Below are 18,535 nucleotides of genomic sequence, written 5' to 3' on the forward strand. Positions count from 1 at the left end.
TGAATAAAACATATGCCGCATTGTCAGGAGTAACATTCACCTGGGGGGGCATCAGAGCTGGCTGTGGCAGCAAGCTTTTGATCAAGGCTTGGCGTGACTTCGAGGACATTCTCAATCAAGTCGGAGAACATGCCCGTTTTACCAGCAGAAGTGAGAATAAGCTTAGCGCCAGTTTGACCAATGACCTTTCGGAGACGTTGTTCTGGATGGGAAGGGTCAAGAGGAACCCAGGCGGCGCCAGCTTTGTTGATTGCAAGAATTGAGACGAAATGCCACACAGACTTTTCGAAACAAACATGGATAAGATCCTCTGGATGAATGTCATAAACATCGATAAGATAGTTAGCTAGTCGATTAGCGGCGTGATCAAGTTGGCTATACGACAGCTCAGCATCCCAAGCTGAGATAGCTGGAGCGTTGGGCCGAATCTCAGCCTGGCGCTCAACGAGGCTATGCACACAAGATTCGACAATTTCAATGTCATTGCCATTTGTAGATACAGCGTGCTCCAATTCCCAAGAGGAAGAAATAGAGATCGAACCCAAAGTATCCTCGCCAGTAGCAGCTGCAAGTTGACACATGACGTGGCCAAGCTGATGTGACAAAGCCTCAATCTGCATTTTTGTCAAGATTTTTGAATCATATATAAGGACAATGTTAATGTGATCTTCGTATATGTGGGCTTGTGTAATAAGAGGATATGTGAAGTAGTTTTGCAAGGACTCAGACATCTCTTTCAGTTTTCCATCTGCTTCTATAAGGATAGACTCAGCGTTGCCAAAGCCTGAAACATGCTTCATAGGCTGGATGACCAGAAGCGATGAGAAATCACAAGCATTTCTAGCGTCTTCGCTAAGTTTAGCGATGCTCTGTAGACCAAATTGCTCGTAAGGAACCATTGCAAAAGCTTGCTTTTGAACTGCATGAAGAAAATCGGGAGCAGCCTGCGTTTGATCCACTCGAACACGGACTGGGACGGTGGCTACCATTGGACCAACCATGTCTATTATTTCAGGCACAGGGGCCTGACGGCCTGAAATTGCTGTACCAAAAGCGACGTCATCAACATCACTATAACGGGCAAGAATCATAGCCCAGGCAGACCGAGCTATGGTAGCAAAGGTGATTCCCGATGAAGCCACCTCGGGAAGCTTGATGGACTTTTCAAGAACTTGAGTGGCGCCAGGTTGATTAGAAATCTTGCTTGAAGCAGGGAAAGTAGCTTTACGAGCACTGTGTAATTGATCTCTCCAATACGAAGCGGCAGCTTCTGCGTTAGAACCAAGAATATAGTTGATGAATCGGGAGTATGCCGGTACTTTAGGGATATTGGCATTATGGTAGGCTTTTGTAAGAATATTTAAAATATTCTGGACTGATAGACCATCAAAAACGGCATGATGAGCGCTCCATATGAAATAATTATTCCCGTCCGTATGTTTAATAAGAGCATAACGTGAAAGGCGGGAGCCGTATCCCATTTCCAAATCTTGGATTTCGCGAAGATATGCGTAAACGTCTTGACTTTGAACAGAATCCCACTGAAAGTCATCACTAATAACAACTTGTGTTGTAGACGCGCCAGTTAATACGATTCGCGTACGAAGGACGCTGCAGGCGTCTACTGTGGCCCTCCAAGCAACCTTAAACCCAGAAACGTCAACGTGCTTAGGCAGACAATAAAGATGTTTTGCGATATGCGATCCAGGCTGCTTCGCAGACAGAGCCATGAGGCCTTCCTGAAATTTCGTAGTGGGATAGGCGTCCTCTATTTTCTGACTCTCTTGAAGATTGCAGACTTCGTAGATGCTGGAGCTTTGGATGAGACGCTGAGCATCGTCACCAAGCAGGGAAAAGGTAGGAATATGAGCTGACAACTCATCTGCGTTGTCGGCTATAGTCGCAGCAGCAGCCATAGAAGATAAGCACGGGTCTTCAAAGATTCCGGTCACAGTCAGCGTAATGCCAGTCTCGCGGGCCATAGAAACTAGACGGATGGCGGCAATAGAGTCGCCGCCAACACGAAGGAAGCTGTCATCTTTGCCAATAGTCTGAGCAGGGATATTCAAGATCTCAGCCCATAAATGCTGCAATCGAATCTCCATTTCTGTATCTGGGGCGCGCTTGTTGGCATCAGCAAGTGAGTAATCTTCCAGATCTTGCTGAGATAGTGTTTCCATGAGCTTGCGGAGTTTAATCCTGTCTAGTTTTCCAGATGAAATAAGAGGCATGTAATTGCACGGAATAAAATAGGTCGGAATCATGTAATTAGGCAGCGAGGCACTGAGCTTGTTAACGACAATATTCAGCTCTGTCTGCAGAGCTTCAGTCATGGAGAAGAAAACGTCTTTGCCCTCGGGGTCAGTGTCAGAGCCAGGCGTTTTGGTGTTGTCGCTGAAGCAGAGATAGGAGACGAGATTTGTCGCAGTCTCTGTTCGGAACACATCAACAGCGACTTGATGAATAGAGTCAAGCGAGTCCCGAATATAATGCTCAATTTCACCTAGTTCAACACGAAGCCCTCGAATCTTAACCTGAGAATCCTTGCGACCCAAGCAGTGGATAGTTCCATCAGAGTTATAGAATCCCAAGTCGCCTGTCTTGTAGAAACGGTTCCAGTGCTTTGAGCTTGCACGAGGTGCCCAGTTAGGCAAAGACGTCAAGGTTGATGAAGCGGTCTTGGCTGGATCAGCCAAGTACTCCCGAAGAAGCGTTGGGCCCTGGACAACTATTTCGCCGATACATCCGACTGGGGCTAGGCGATGATGATCATCGGTACCAATAACCCAGCAATATCCTCCAACGGGTGTACCGACGGTTGAAGGATTATCGTTGGATGACCTATATTCGTGCAATGTGCTAAACACACAAGTCTCAGCCGGACCCCAGCCATTGACCAGTCGAGCTTTGCCAAACCAGAGGTCAAAGACATCCTGGCTAACAGTTTCACCAGCGAGAAGAACGAGCTCCAGGCTAGGAACGTCCTGCGGTTGCAATGTACGAGCAAGTGATGGTGTCAAGAACGCCCAGTTTACCTGAGCTTTCGCAATGAATCCAACCAAATTGTTGAGGCGATCATGGTCGCTCGGGATGCAAACACAACCACCATGCATAAGAACAAGCCAAATCTCTCCGACAGACAAATCGAACACAAAGGATGAGAACTGAAGCATCCTAACGCTGCTCGTGACACCAAGTCTCTTTGCGATATCACGCTGACTAGTGCAAAGCGATACGTGCTCCATTACAAATCCTTTGGGGCCACCTGTGCTGCCTGAAGTAAAGAGCACGTAAGCTACATCGCTGGACTTGACGTTGACCGAGGGCTTCTGGTCGTTGATAGTTGCGTCTTCCTTGAGCTGCTCGTTCAAAGCCGAAGAGACTTCAATTACAGAGGATACCAGCTTGGAGCACAGGTGGCTATGAGTGGAAGAGGCAAGAGCCAATCTGGCACCTGTCTGGCTAGCCACTTGCTGAAGGCGTTGAAATGGGTGCGCTGGATCCATAGGGACCCAAGCAGCTCCAGCTTTATTGATCGCAAGAATTGAGACCATGTACCAGGCAGATTTCTCGAAGCACACATGAACGAAATCTCCAGTCTTGATGCCGTGGCGATTGACCAGCAAATTGGCCAGTCTATTAGCGGCCAGATCAAGTTCACTATACGTAAATTTGCCATCCCAAGCGTCAACAGCATTAGCATGAGGAGTTTGCTTAGCTTGGCGTTCAATAACGAGATGGGCGCAATCATTAGTGATTTCAGGCCCATCACCATTAGAGGCTTGGACAAGATCAAAATCCCAAGGACTAGCAATAGAAATTTCTCCAAGTGTGCAATCTCTGCCACTGACGAGTTGTTGAATAACCTCGTTAAACTGGTGAGACAGCGCAACAACTTGAGACTCGGGGAAAACGGCAGAATCGTAGATCAAAAGAAGATCAACCCGATCCTCATACATAAGTTGTTGCAGAACTAGAGGATACGAGAAGTAATTTTGCAGTTGATCCTCCTGAATGTCTTGTTCAGAAACAGTTGGTATCAAGAGAGTGTCCACATCATCTCCTTGTAAATGGTTCATTGGCTGGACTACCATTAAAGATGCAAAGTCGCAGGCATCTCTAGCATCAGTCCCTAGACTTGTGATATTCTGCAAGCCAAATTGTTCAAACTCAATCATCCCAGATGCCTGGTTCTGAATATCCTGCAGGAATTTTGACACGCGTTGCTGATAATTGAGACGAACTCTGACGGGAACAGTAGCAACGGCAGGGCCTGCCATCTCGGTCAGGCCTGGAACTGCAGCCTGTCTACCAGAGATGGTAGACCCGAAAGTTACATCATCGGTGTCACAGTAGCGGGCAAGAATAACAGCCCAAGCCGCCCGAAAAACTGTGGCCTTGGTAATAGCCGGATTCATCGAGGCCGGGAAGCGAATAGATTTCGTTAGCATGCGTGTAATGTGCTTCTTCTCGCCTTTCATTGTGACAGCTGGGAAAGTGGCTCTCTTAGCATTTTCGAGCTGAGCGCTCCAATACTCAGATGCAGCTTCTGTATCAAGATTGAGTGTGTAACGGATGAAATTCTTGTATGGCTGAATGGTAGGCGCATACCGGCCGTCATATTCCCGCCACAATGTCTCTAAGATGATTCTCATGGACCAGCCATCAAAAACTGAGTGGTGAATAGCCCACATGAAAAAGTTGTTTCCATGTTCATCTTTGAGGACCGTATAACGAGACAGAGGCGTACCGTATGACATTCGGAAGGACTGAGATGAGGCAGTGGCAGTGCGAATATCATCTGTCTGGATCATCTCCCATGGGAGCTCCTTATTGACCACAACTTGGATGCAAGAATCGTTGACAATCACAATACGAGTTCGAAGAGCCTCAATAGCAAATGAGGTGCATTCCCACGCTTCTTTAAATCGACCCAGATCAACATTGTCAGGCAAACGATATGTGTGTTTCGCAACGTACGATCCAGGTTGTTTGACGGAAATGGCCATAAGACCTTCTGAAAGCTTGCTGCACGGATAGGCATCATCGATTTCTTGTTCAGCAGAAAGCTTGAGCTCTTCTTTGAAGGTATCAGAGAGTACAATCTCACGAATTTCTCTATTTAGAAGGCTGAATGGCTCAATCTCTTCAACTTCGACTTCGACATCGCTTTCTTTGGCCTTACTAGCAACAGCAAGCAAGCGAGGGTCGTCAAAGATATCCTTTATAGTTAAAGAGATACCTTCTTCACGCAAAACATTCACTAGATGAATAGCGGTAATAGAGTCGCCACCAAGACCAAGGAAGCTATCGTCACGTCCGATTGATTCCACAGAAAGTTGGAGAACTTCAGCCCAGATCTGTTGCAGCTGGGTTTCCATGAAAGTCTCGGGCTTGCGCTTCTCGCCACCAACGAGCGAGTATTTGGACAGCTCGTCTGTAGATAAACCAGCGGTAAATCGCTTAAGTTCCTTGCGATCAAGCTTCATCGAAACACTGGTTGGCATATAACGGCAGGGGATAAAAAAGGTTGGAACCATGTAGGACGGAAGAAGGACTCTTAATTCCCCGGAAGCAGCGATGAGACGAGTTTTGAGATCTTCATCAATATTAACGAACAGGCCCTCATCATCGTTTACAACACGTGCATCGGCCGTCTTGGTTTCCTTGCTGAAGCAAAAGTACGCAACAAGATTTGATCCGTTTTCGGCCTTGAATACGTCAACTGCGACTTGCTGAACATCATCAAGAACAAGCTGTAAATGGTGTTCGATTTCGCCCAATTCCACGCGCAGGCCTCGAATCTTGATTTGGGTATCTTTACGCGACGAGAATTCTATTGTTCCATCAGGGTTGTAGGAACACAAGTCGCCAGATTTATAAAATCTGCTCCAAGGCTGGGACTCGCGGCGAGGGGCCCAATCTGGTAGATCATTTACGATCGACGACCTCGTTTTCTCTAAATCAGCCAGGTATTCCCTTAATACAGTCGGACCTTGGATCACAATCTCGCCAACTGTGCCTGTAGGGGCTAGCTTTTGATGATCTTCCGGATCTACAATCCAGCAGAAGCCACCCACAGGTCGGCCAATGGTAAGCGGACTCTCGTTGGCTGACTTCCATTCGTGGAGAGTTGAGAAAACACAAGTCTCAGCTGGGCCCCAGCCGTTGATGAGTCTAACCTTGCCATACCAGGATTCAAATACCTCGCGACTGACTGCCTCGCCTGCTAGAAGCAATAGCTCCAGAGTAGGCACGTTCTCAGGCTTTATAGTACGAGCAAACGCAGGGGTAAGAAAAGCCCATGTAATTTCGTTCTCTTGTATATAGCTTGTCAAGTCATGTAATCGGCTGTGTTCATCAGGAACATGTACCGAGGCTCCTGAAGTTAGGGAAGCCATGATTTCGCCGATAGAAACATCGAAAACAAAGGCGGAAAATTGCAACATACGTACATCAGCCGTCAATCCAAGTCGCTTGGCAATAGCTGTTTGCGAGGTGCACACTGAGCGATGCTCCATAATCAATCCCTTTGGCGTGCCCGTTGATCCGGACGTGAAGAGGACGTAGGCAATGTTGCGAGGTGTCACAGTAACGGCAGGCCCAGTTGCACTCGGCATGCCAGACTTGATCAGCGTCTCATCAAAGACGGGACTGATCTCGATGACGGACATGTCGAGGCTAGAACAGACACCCACGCTAGCAGGCGAAGTCAACACAATCTTGGCGCGGGTTTGGCTGGCAATCTGGCGCAAACGCTGCTCTGGATGAGATGGGTCAAGGGGAACCCAGGCAGCACCAGCCTTGTTGATTGCGAGAATAGAAACTATATACCATGCGGACTTTTCAAAGCAGACATGGATTAGATCGTCGGCCTTTATGGTATAAGTCTGAGTAAGGTGGTGAGCCAATCGGTTGGCAGCCTCGTTCATTTCGGCATATGTAAAGATTCGATCCCATCCGGAAATAGCGAGGGCGTCAGGTCGCGCCATCACTTGTTTCTCGACCAATTCGTGAATACAGGAGTCAATAATCTCAGGAGCTTCTTGGTTTGCTTTATAGCTCTGCTCCATATCCCAAGAACCAGCAACAGCAATATCGCCAAGTAAAAGGTTGTCTTGGCCAGCAAGTTGCTGCGTAACATGCTCAAAGTGGTGGCACAGAGCAGTAATTTGAGACTCGGCAAGGACGCCGGCGTTGTAGATAACAAGCAATTCCACGTAATCTTCGTATAGAACACCTTCCATAATCAACGGGTAGGTGAAGTAATTGTGCATTACTTCTCCTTCAGCGATCTCATCGTGGTGGGCACTAACCAGGATTGCATCTGTGCCGTCCTCACCGTGTTGCAGGAACTGGCCGGGCTGAACGACCAACAAGCTAGAAAAGTCACAGGCCTCGCGAGCACTTTCGCTAGTCTTTGCAATGTTTTGAAGCCCGAATTGCTCATAAGCGATCATTTCAGAAGCCTGATTCTGGATATCCTGAAGGAACCGGGCTACTGTTTTGGAACTGTCAAGCTGAACTCTAACGGGAACAGTTGCCACCGCAGGGCCAGCAATCTCAGTCATTCCAGCCAGGGGAGCTTGACGACCAGAAACAGTGGTTCCGAAAGAGATGTCATCAGTATCACTGTATTTACCGAGCACGATAGCCCAAGCGGCACGTAGTATGGTAGGCTTTGTAATTGAAGTCCCCTCTCCCAGGACGCTTGTCAAAGAGATCTTTTTCTTCATTACTCGGGTGGTAGATTCAGTAATCGATGAATTGCTAGCAGGGAAAGTAGCTCGCTGAGCATCTTTGAGTTGAGAAGACCAAAAGTTTTTAGCTTCAGCTTGGTCAGACTCAGACACGTAGCGAATGAAGTCTGAGAAGGCTCGAGGAGCTAATACGTCCTGCTTGCGATAGACTTTTTGTAAAGTTTCAAGGACAATCTGCATCGTCCATCCGTCGAAAGCGGAATGGTGAATAGTCCAGACAAAATACCTATCGCCACTAGGTTCCTCTATTAGAGCATATTGGCAAAGCCGTGAACCATAAGTCATCCCAATACCCTTCGTTGTGTTGATGTACGCAGCCATGTCCTCGCCATGTGTTGAATCCCAAGCAATGTCATCGTTAACAATGACTTGAACTGAAAATCCCTGATGAAGTACGATCCTAGTGCGCAATATATTGCACAGCTTCACAGTTTCTTCCCAGGCATCCTTGAATCGCTCAAGGTCAACGTGCTCGGGGATCTTATAAACATGCTTGGCAATATATGACCCAGGATGCTTTACGGACATCGCCATGAGGCCTTCTTGAAAGCTAGTTGTGGGAAAGGCATCCGCAACGGTCTGGTGAGGGAGCAGCTTGCAAAGGCTCCGAAGTTCATCACTCAATACCCAGCTGCGCATGGCTGTATCGACAAGGCTAAAAGGCTCGGTGATGGCATTCTGTTGATTTGCAATGTCGCTAGTAGTAACAGCTTTCGCGGCAACCTTTGACAGTCTGGGATCATCAAAGATATCTTTAACAGTCAAAATGATACCCGCTTCGTTTGCCGCCCTGATGCTGTATATCGCAGCAATAGAATCTCCACCTAGGCGCAAGAAGCTGGAGCCGCGACCGATGGACTCAGGTGCAACCTTGAGTGTTTTTGCCCATATTTGCTGCAGCCTTGCTTCCATCGGGGTTTCAGGCGGCTGCTTGTCTTCTTCGTCAGAAAGAGTGTAAGCCGCAAGCTCATCCTTGGTAAGAAGTGCTGCGATACTGCGGAGAGCCTTGCGGTCCATCTTGCCGGAAGTGTTGAGCGGCATAAACTCGCATGGAACGAAGATGGTTGGGATCATGTAGTGAGGGAGATAGATACCCAGTTGACTGAGCATGGCAGACAGTTGCTGCTTCATCTCGGGTGCTATGGTCGAGAACATTCCATCTAGTCCGCCATTGCTACCTCTAGTATCATCACTGAAGCAAATATAGGTAACAAGACTAAGACCAGCTTCTTGGTTGTTAATAACATCAACCACGATCTGTTTTGAGCCTGGCAGGTTGTTCAAGACGATGTACTCGATTTCGCTCAGTTCAACACGCTGACCACGGATCTTGACCTGGCTATCCTTTCGGCTCATGTATTCAAAGGTTTTGTCAGGATTGCGGCGGACCAAGTCGCCAGTTAGATAGCCTCGCTTAGGGCCGTTAGCTGGAAGCCAGTCGTATGCCATATCTTCCAACCAATTGGCGGCAACCTTGGCGTCGGCGTTGAGATATCCATAAGCTAGGATAGGGCTCTGGATAACCAGCTCACCAATGCAGCCAATTGGAACAAGACGGCTAGGGTCATCGGGCTGGACAACCCAGAAAGCACTAGAGAGGGGAATTCCCAAGTTGGTGGAAGGTCCATTGTGTACGTCTGAGTTCCAAGCGCAAATAGATGCTTCGGCTGGGCCATACAGTCCATGAAAGTCAGTATAACCCTGCCACCTCTCTGAAGTCTTCTTGTAAATGGCCTCGCCAGCCAAACAGAGCGTTTTCAAACAAGGCACATCAGCCGGGTTGATCATATCGGCGACAGAAGGTGTTAAAATAGCCCAGTTGGCTTGAAGGGCATTGATCACACCAGCGAGATTATTGAGACGATCGTGCTCAGATGGCACACAGACGCAACCACCACGCATGAGAGTGATCAAGACATCGAGTATACCGATATCAAAAGTATACGCAGAAAACTGGAACACTCGCGTGCCAGGACCAACGCCGGTAATAGCAGCATGCGCATCGCTTGCAGAGCAGAGACTGCTATGCGGGATGCGAATACCCTTGGGCTTGCCTGTAGAACCAGACGTGAACAAAACCGCGTAAAGACTATCAGGCGTGGCAGTTGACGTGATAAACATGCTGCTAGGGTCAGGAAGCTGATGCAGGATTGAATTATCAATGATCAAGAGGTCAACGCCGAGTTCTTGAAACTTGTCCTCGAGAGAAGGATGCGTAACGATAAACTTGGCCTGCGTGTCCTCAACAATACTTTGCAGACGAGCCAGCGGAGCCGCAGGATCAAGAGGCACGAGGGCACCACCAGCCATCTGGATAGCAATGATCGTAATCATGGCCGGGGTAGACTTGGGAAATGATATGGGAACTAGGACGTCAGGGCCAACACCAAGACTCTGTAATTTGGCAGCTAATCGGGAGGCCAAAATACCAACTTCGCCATAGGTAAGCTTGCCATCCCAAGAGTCAATCGCGGGAGCATCTGGATTTGCCTCGATTTGCTTATAAATCTCCCAGTGAGTGCAAGACTCAGTGGCAGGGCGGTAGAGAGATGCATCAGCGGCATGCTGTATCTCTCGCTCACCGATCAGAGATATATCTCCGACCAGTTTGTTGTCAGGGAGTAAAAGCTGCTGAACAACGTGCTCAAACTGGTAAGACAGAGCTTCAACTTCAATTTGAGACATGATATCTGGATTATAACAAAACCTCTGGCTCACGCTCTCTTCAGCCATAAAGCTAAGCATGACCAATGGATAGTTGAAGTAGTTGTTCATAGACTCAACCGTTAACTGATCCTCGTCGCTTCCAGAATGCAGTAATCCATCTGTATTGTTGAAAATGGTGCTTTCCTGTTCCTTGGGCTGAATAACCAGCAACGACGTGAAGTCGCAAGCCTCCCGAGCTTCGGGGCTAAGCTTTGAGATGCTGGATAAGCCATATTGCTCATAAGGGACCATGTCTAGCGCATGAGCTTGGATCTCTTGGAGCAGTTGCTTCACAGGCCTATCTGCTCCTAGATGAACTCGGATCGGAATAGTAGCAATGACAGCTCCAGTAGTCGACAAGAGACCGCTCATAGGGGCTTGGCGGCCAGAAACACTGGCACCGTAGCACACATCACTGGCCTCGCAACGACGTCCCAGTACAATTGCCCATGCAGCTCGAAGTACAGTGGCCATTGTGATTGAAGTATCCTTTTGACCTTCAAAAGACACCAAGCGATCCACAACACGTACCACACCCTGGGAGCGATCAGTGGCAAGAGGGTTTCCAGGAGCTGGATAGATTGGTTTCTGGGCACCAGAAAGGTTGGCTCGCCAGAAATCGGCAGCAGCGCCATCATCGATTTGGCCAAGATAGTTGACAAAGTTGGAATAAGGCGTTAAAGAGGATACTTTCTGGCCATGGTAGTAATTATAGACGTTATCCAAGACAATGCGCATGCTCCAACCGTCGTTGATGGCATGGTGAGTGATCCATACAAAGTAGACATCATCTTGGTCTTCGACAAGAGCAAATCGAGTAAGGCGAGTTCCATATCCGATGTCAAGCTTAGAGATCAATTGCTTGTAGGATTCGAGGTCGTGGCCTGTAGTATCCTCCCATGCGCTGTCATTCGTAACAACAACCTGCACTGCGAAATTATCTTCGAGTACAATACGGGTCCGCAGCGTCGCCGTAAGCTTCACAGATTCTTCCCAAGCAGCTTTGAATCGAGCAATGTCGATATGTTTGGGTACCCTATGAAACCAATGCGCAACGTACGAGCCCGACTGCTTGGCGGTGAGAGCCATGAGACCCTCTTGGAGAGGAGTTGCAGGATAGGCATCTTCGATTGCCTGATCTTTTTCAAGGCCATATTGAGCCCTTGCAGCAGAACTCTGCATGTAGTCGCTCAGTGAGTCTTCGAGCAGGCTAAACGGCTTGATGTGTGAAGATTGACCAACATTGTTGACAAGAGTGGCCTTGGAAGCCACCTGGAACAAACGAGGGTCATCAAAAACATCTTTGACATCGATCAGAATTCCAGCTTCGCGGGCAGCAGACACAAAATAAATAGCAGCAATGGAGTCGCCGCCCATTCTCAGGAAACTATCGTCTAAGCCAATAGAATCCGTGGGAAGCTTCAAGAGCTCGGCCCAGATTGTCTGGATTCGAGTCTCCATGTCTGTTTCCGGTGCGCGTTTCTTGCTGTCCACGAGAGAATACCTCGCAAAGTCTTCCTTACCAAGATTGGACATTGCGAGTCGTAGAAGCTTCATATCTAACTTTGTCGAAGTGATGAAGGGCATGTAGCAGCACGGAATAAACAGAGTTGGAATCATATACCGAGGAAGCGCCACGCTAAGTTGACCAACCAAGGCAGTGAGCTGGCTTTGGAGCTCGTTAGTCATCGGAGCAAACACGTCCTTGACGCTTGTCTCGGAGTTCTTGCCAGCTGTGCGTGTCTCCTCAGCGAAGCAAAAATAGGCGATGATGAATGCGCCCCCATCTCCCTTTGCGATATCGACGGTGACTTGCTTAACGCCTTCCAAGTGTTCGCGAATATGATGCTCTATCTCACCAAGCTCAACCCGTAGGCCTCGAATCTTGACCTGGCTATCTTTGCGAGATGCAAACTCGATAGTGCCGTCCGCATTGTATCGACACAAGTCACCGGACTTGTAAAACTGGTTCCAATGCTTGGCCGTGCGTTTTGGCGCCCACTCAGGAAGGTTTCGGACCATGGATGCCTCAGTCTTGTCCTTGTCTGCCAGATACTCACGAAGGATAGTAGGTCCCTGGATGACAACCTCGCCAAGGGTTCCGACAGGAGCCAGTCGCTGGGGATTCTGCGGATCAACGATCCAGCAATAGCCGCCAACCGGGCTACCCACCGTCAAGGACGATTCCTCCAGGCTCTTCCACTCATGCAAGGTTGAAAAGACACAAGTCTCAGCAGGGCCCCAGCCATTGACTAGCCGCAGCCTTCCGAACCAGGCCTCAAACACGTCGCGTCCAACAGCCTCACCGGCAAACAGGAGCAACTCCAAGCCAGGCACATCGCTGGGATCCAAGGTCCGTGTGAACGAGGGAGTCAAATACGCCCAGTTGATCTTCATGGTGTTTATAAACTCAACCAGATTATTCATCCTTGTATGCTCAGACGGGATGCAGAGGCAGCCTCCAACCACCCAAGGGCCTACAATCTCACCAATGGAGAGATCAAAGACAAAGGAAGCAAATTGTAGCATTCTCACGTCTGCTGTCATCCCGAGGCGCTTGGCAATAGCCGTCTGCGAAGTACACACAGCTGCATGCTGCATTACTAGACCTTTTGGGGTGCCTGTCGACCCCGACGTAAATAAACAATACGCAGCATTGTGTGGCGATACGGTGCGCGTCGGCCCAGAGCTCAACTCGATCTTGGCCAGCTCCTCATCCAAGAGAGAGGACACTTCAACAACGTTATCAACGAGTTGCGAGCACAGCTCAGTATTGCTGGGGGAGGCTAAAGCCAGAGTCGCTTTGGTCTGCGAGACAACCTGTTGCTGTCGCCGGACTGGGTGCGAAGGGTCCAAAGGAACCCAAGCAGCACCAGCTTTGTTGATGGCGAGAATCGAGACGAAAAACCAGGCCGATTTCTCAAAGCATACGTGCACAAAATCCTGGTCTGCGACTCCACACGTCTTGATGAGATGATGGGCAAGACGGTTAGCAGCGCTGTTGAGTTGGTCATAGGTCAGTTCCAAATCCCAAGCCTGGATCGCGATGGCACGAGGTCGCTCTTCAGCCTGTCTCTCAATAAGCTGATGCAGACATAATTCGACAATTTCAGGCGTCTCGTTATTGTTCTCAAGGGATTGTTGCAAATCCCACGGACCAGAGACCGTCAGAGCACTAAGAAGCATGTCACTTGGAGAAAGCAACTGCTGGATAATGTGTTCATAGTGGAAACAGAGGGCCTCGATTTGGGCCTCAGTAACAGCGTCAGCGTAATAAGTCCACTCCAACTCGATGCTGTCCTCGCCGATGCGAGGCTGCAAAACGAGAGGATAGTTGAAGTAGTTGCGCATAGCCTCTTCTGAGAGCGCTTTCTCAGCTGGTCCTTGCTGCAGAATCGCGTCAGAGGCAGTATCAGCACTGGACGTCAAATGGCTATTCGGCTGGATAACAATCAAGTTGGAGAAATCGCAGACTTCTTCGGCATCTTGGCCCAACTTTGAGATGTTTTGAAGGCCATATTGTTCGTAGGCAACCATTTCTGAAGCTTGCGTCTGGATTCTCTCCATGAATTCCGATGTAGTCATGCCACGTTCAATCTTGACACGGATTGGAACAGTTGCAATCATGGGGCCCGGAATCTCATTCAGGCCAGGTACTGCTGCCTGTCTACCGGACAAGGTCGTACCGAAACACACATCGTCAGAGTCGCAATAGCGCGCAAGGAGAAGAGCCCAAGCTGCACGAAGAACCGTGGCAGTAGTAGCAGAAGCTGACTTTGTGTTCTTGAAAGGCATCTTTCTCTTCATTACCTTATCTTCAGAAATGAAAGATAGCTTAGCAGACGGAAAATGAGCGCGCTGGGCACCATCAAGCTCCTGTCGCCAATACTCAGCAGAGGCGGTAGCGTCGATGGATTCCACATAGCGAATGAAGTTGGAGTATGAGCGCAAAGCTTTGGGGTCATTCCCGCGATAATTATCATACAGATTGTCCAGGACAATTCGCATGGTAAGACCATCAAAAACTGCGTGATGAACAATCCACACGAAGTAGACATCGCCATTGCTTTCTCGGACCAAAGCATGTCTGCTTAAGCGTTGACCATAGCTCATTCCAATACTTCGCGTTCCTTTAAGATATGTTTGCACATCTAGGCCGGGAGCAGGGTGTTCCCAAGCAGCATCTCCAGCAACCACAGCTTGGAGAGCTCGGCCACCGACAAGCATAACTCGCGAGCGCAAACTACCACACTGACTGATGGTGGCCTCCCAAGAAGTCTTGAACTGATCTATGTCAACATCGGGCATCAACTTATACACCACCCTGTGGATGTAAGAACCAGGTTGCTTCATTCCCAAAGCCATAAACCCTTCCTGGAGAGTTGCGCAGGGATAGATGTCTTCAATCACTTCGCTCGTTTTAAGCTTGCACTCTTCTCGAATCTGCTTCTTGACGTCTTCAAGCGTATCTTGGGGCATCAAGCTGAAAGGCTCCACTTCAGTCATTGCTGCACTGTTCTCATCAATGGTGGCCACAGCTGCCATTTTGCTTAGCGTAGAGTTATCAGAGATTGCAGCAGGGCTGAGATGAATGCCATGCTGGTAGGCAATGGTGACCAGTTCAATGCTCGTCAGAGAGTCACCGCCAAGCGAGAAGAAACTGTGCTTCTTTCCAATGTCCTGTCTGCGGATCTGGATCACATCTCGAAGAACTTCAACCCAGAGAGCCCGAAGAACCACCTCCATCTGTGTCGTCGGGATCTCATCGTCTGTAAGCTCGCTCTCCAGAGAGCTAGCTTCCGCAATAATGCGTGCCCTTTTCTCACGAGGAGATAGACCAGTGGCATCAACGCTCTCATCCGCATTGCTTTGGCTCCAGGGATACTGGGGCAATCCAGCGATTGCCTTACCGTTGGTATACAACGGGGCCAGATTCAGCGGAACTGATTCTTGCCACAGCCTTCCAACAGCAGAGAGGAAGCTCACCGCGCTATCGACCCCGCGAGTTTGGGACGACACATAGTTGCACTGGACATCTGCAGCCGCACATACCTGAGATATCGGGACAGAGAGAGCAGAATGCGGTCCGATTTCCAGAAACAGGGTCTCTCCGGGCGACATGGTAAGAAGATTGGAAACAGCAGTGCTGAATCGGACTCTGGACACCAAGTTGGAGATCCAATAAGCAGCACCGAATTCGCTCTGCTTCTTCAAAACCTTCTCACTAACACTGGACAGAAAAACAGCCTTGTTCTTCTTCGTTGCCTTTGACGCAACCTTTTCGTTCTCCAAGAGGCCACGAAGCTCATCCGCAAGCAGGGCCATGTGGTGAGAATGATAGGCAACACCTGTGCGCAGAGTACGAGTAGCCACGTCGGGTTTGGCAGTCTTGATAGACTTAAGTACTCGCTCTACAACCTCGCAATCGCCAGAAATGGTAGTGCTAGTAGGAGAGTTTTCGCAAGCAATCACCACGCCTTCCTCCAGGAAGCCACTCACATCCTCCACGCCCAAACTGACCACGGCCATGGAGCCATCCTTCTGGCTCTTAGTAGTGACATGGCCGTAGTAGTAAGCGATGGCGATGGCATCTCTGAAAGATAGAAAACCCGAAGCATAAGCTGCGGCGATTTCACCACTGGAATGACCAACGACTGCCTTTGGCACAACTCCAAGTCGTTCGAAACGGTTGACCAGGGCAATCTGCACCGCAGTACTGAGAGGGTAGGACAGTTGCGGCGAGTTAACCCGGTTGTCGGGATCAGTAGCATCACGGAGAAGCTCTTTCTTAATCGACCAGGTGGCTGGCAGCTTCAATCCTCTCAAGACATTATCCATCTTCTCAATGTCCTTCTTAAAATCCGCGTCGCTCAAAATGAGCTCTCTGCCCATGCCCGCCCACTGAGCACCCTGGCCATTAAAGATCATAGCAATGGACAAAGTCTTCGCAGAAGACTTGACAAAATTCGAAGTATTGGTATAAGAAGAATCAGAGAGAACGGAAAATGCTTTATATTCCAGGGCCTCGCGCCGCATGGCTCGCGTATATGCCATATCAACAATGTTCTTTGGGTGCGCCTGAGCATACTCGCGGTGGAGTTCTATTTGCTTGGCCAAAGAAGACGAATTATGTGCAGAGAAAAGAACAAGTTGCGGCTGAGAGTCAGATGTACACGAAGAAGATGTGGGATAAGAGTCAATAATAACATGCGCGCCGTATCCCTCAGCGTCAACAGAGGCAATGCTAATTCTTTCAGCATGACCAGATGCAAAAGGAGTAGGGTTTGCAGCCACAATGAGTTTTTCATGAGTGATAAAAGCTATTTAGCTGTCAGTGGGCCAATTCCAAGTTTTGTCAAAGACTCTCAACTTACTAGAAGTAGCGGTTGGAGGAATAATTCGGCTCTCCAAAGTGACCACGGCCTTGATAAGGCTCACAAGGCCAGGAGCACCCTCGCCGAGATAAACTCCATTGTCGCCAAAAACGCTGCTAATAGCAGACATTTCGCTCGAATCACTAACATGATCATTCACGCCATCGCGCTGTTTATCGGTCGTGTTAGTACAGTGTTGATTGTCAACTTGAACGATTGGCTTTTTACTTACCTGGACAAGAAGCGTCGAATGGGGGTCCAAGCCGGCGGCAGCATAAGCATCGCGAATCAACTTCTCAAATGCCTTGGCCGCAGAATCTTGGTCATGAGAAACCGCAATGCTTGCTGCAGTGGACGCGCGAATCACAGCGCGGATTGGGTTGCCATCTCGAATGGCATCAGGCAGCGTCTTGATATATACAGCGGACACGGCCTTGCCCTTTTCAGCACCATCCTCGGAAACTGGCATCACACTAGATGCCACAATAATGGCAGACTTGGCATTTCCAGCTCGCACTGCGCAACAAGCCTCATGGAAGGCCACCAGAGACGAGCCAATCGTCATACTAATGGAGCATGTTAGCAATTGAGCCATATAGCTTGGGAGAAACTTTTATGTTGGAGAGAAATGCTTTCGAAAACGAACCTTGGGCCCTTCAATTCGTTCTTGGATGAAACCACCGATGCATCCTCCTCGTTGGAGGCACCAGCATAGCAGCCCACGCAAGCGTTTTCGCCCCGGTAATTGACCTCGCACGCATCTTCAAAACACTCGCGAGCCACCTCCAAGAGCTTGTGCTGCTGTGGGCTGCAGTTCTTGGCTTCCTCGTCGGTCATGGAAAAGAGCGAGGCATCAAATGGGCGCAGGCCTTCCTTCAAGTCATGGCCATCCTCGTTGCCATCCAATTGCACCGAACCATGAGAGCCGTGTTCGTTGACGACCGACTCCCAGAATTGATCGACATTACCAATGCCTCCGGGAAGACGAATGCTGACACCACAAATGACAATTGAGGGGTGAGGTTGATCCTCGTTATTATAAGTAGTAATCGACGCCATTTTTTCTAAATCCGCATATAATATGCCTCTTTTTTTACTTTTCGTTCCGGTCTATGATGTCGCTGTTTACTTGGATGTCGCTCTAACGCTTAGAGCTTCCTGTTATAGAGATCGATCAGCCTACTGAAGGGGATATCATTGGTGTAGACGAACCTTATATCCGAGATCACTCTCTTGTTTTTGTTTTCTTTGTACTGACAGATATTAAGTATTAAAAGTATTGGAATGGTTGGCTCTCAGAAGAGACCAAGATTCTTCCAAAAAAGGGATAATCTATCCGGGCAAAGAAATTAGTTAGTATTTAAAAGCTCCTCGGTCAAGCAATAACAAAGTGCTTGAACGCAGCACATCTACGTAGTCGTAGAACAAACGAGCAGCTCGACTGGAAGAGTCAACAAGAGGAGAAGTAACGGTTCATAGCCTACTATAAGGGAGTGAATTCAAACTCCCACTGGTATCTTAGTACATGCGGTATTACTAAGAAAGCTTCCAGAGTACTTATTACGTCTCACGAGTATGATGAATACATGCTCGTACCAGCAGGGGTGTCCATGGCGGTTGCGCCGCTCCTGTGTGCAACCACGGAATCGGGTCCTCCCGGCCATCAATACTAATATTAGTACTAGTTTTTAGACT

General features: G+C 48.8%; 1 protein-coding gene across 1 annotated transcript in view; it reads right to left on the minus strand.

Moving 5' to 3' along the window:
• TrAtP1_012866 (putative Hybrid PKS-NRPS biosynthetic cluster) overlaps positions 1–18,102 on the minus strand; it is a gene marked incomplete at its 3' end in the record, with an annotated part of 66,506 nt that extends 48,404 nt beyond the window's left edge. The window contains exons 1-6 of the mRNA XM_066115705.1: positions 18,053–18,102; positions 17,487–17,998; positions 17,073–17,406; positions 16,841–17,009; positions 8,054–16,786; positions 41–8,005 (exon numbers count right to left, since the gene is read on the minus strand). Of these exons, the coding sequence (XP_065971804.1) occupies positions 41–8,005; positions 8,054–16,786; positions 16,841–17,009; positions 17,073–17,406; positions 17,487–17,899 (17,614 nt within the window). The 5' untranslated portion in view covers positions 17,900–17,998; positions 18,053–18,102. The remainder of the gene's footprint in view (positions 1–40; positions 8,006–8,053; positions 16,787–16,840; positions 17,010–17,072; positions 17,407–17,486; positions 17,999–18,052) is intronic.
• Positions 18,103–18,535: the final 433 nt, after the last annotated feature.

The sequence above is a fragment of the Trichoderma atroviride genome, chromosome 7 (assembly GCF_020647795.1).
Source record: "Trichoderma atroviride chromosome 7, complete sequence".
Taxonomy (NCBI): domain Eukaryota; kingdom Fungi; phylum Ascomycota; class Sordariomycetes; order Hypocreales; family Hypocreaceae; genus Trichoderma; species Trichoderma atroviride.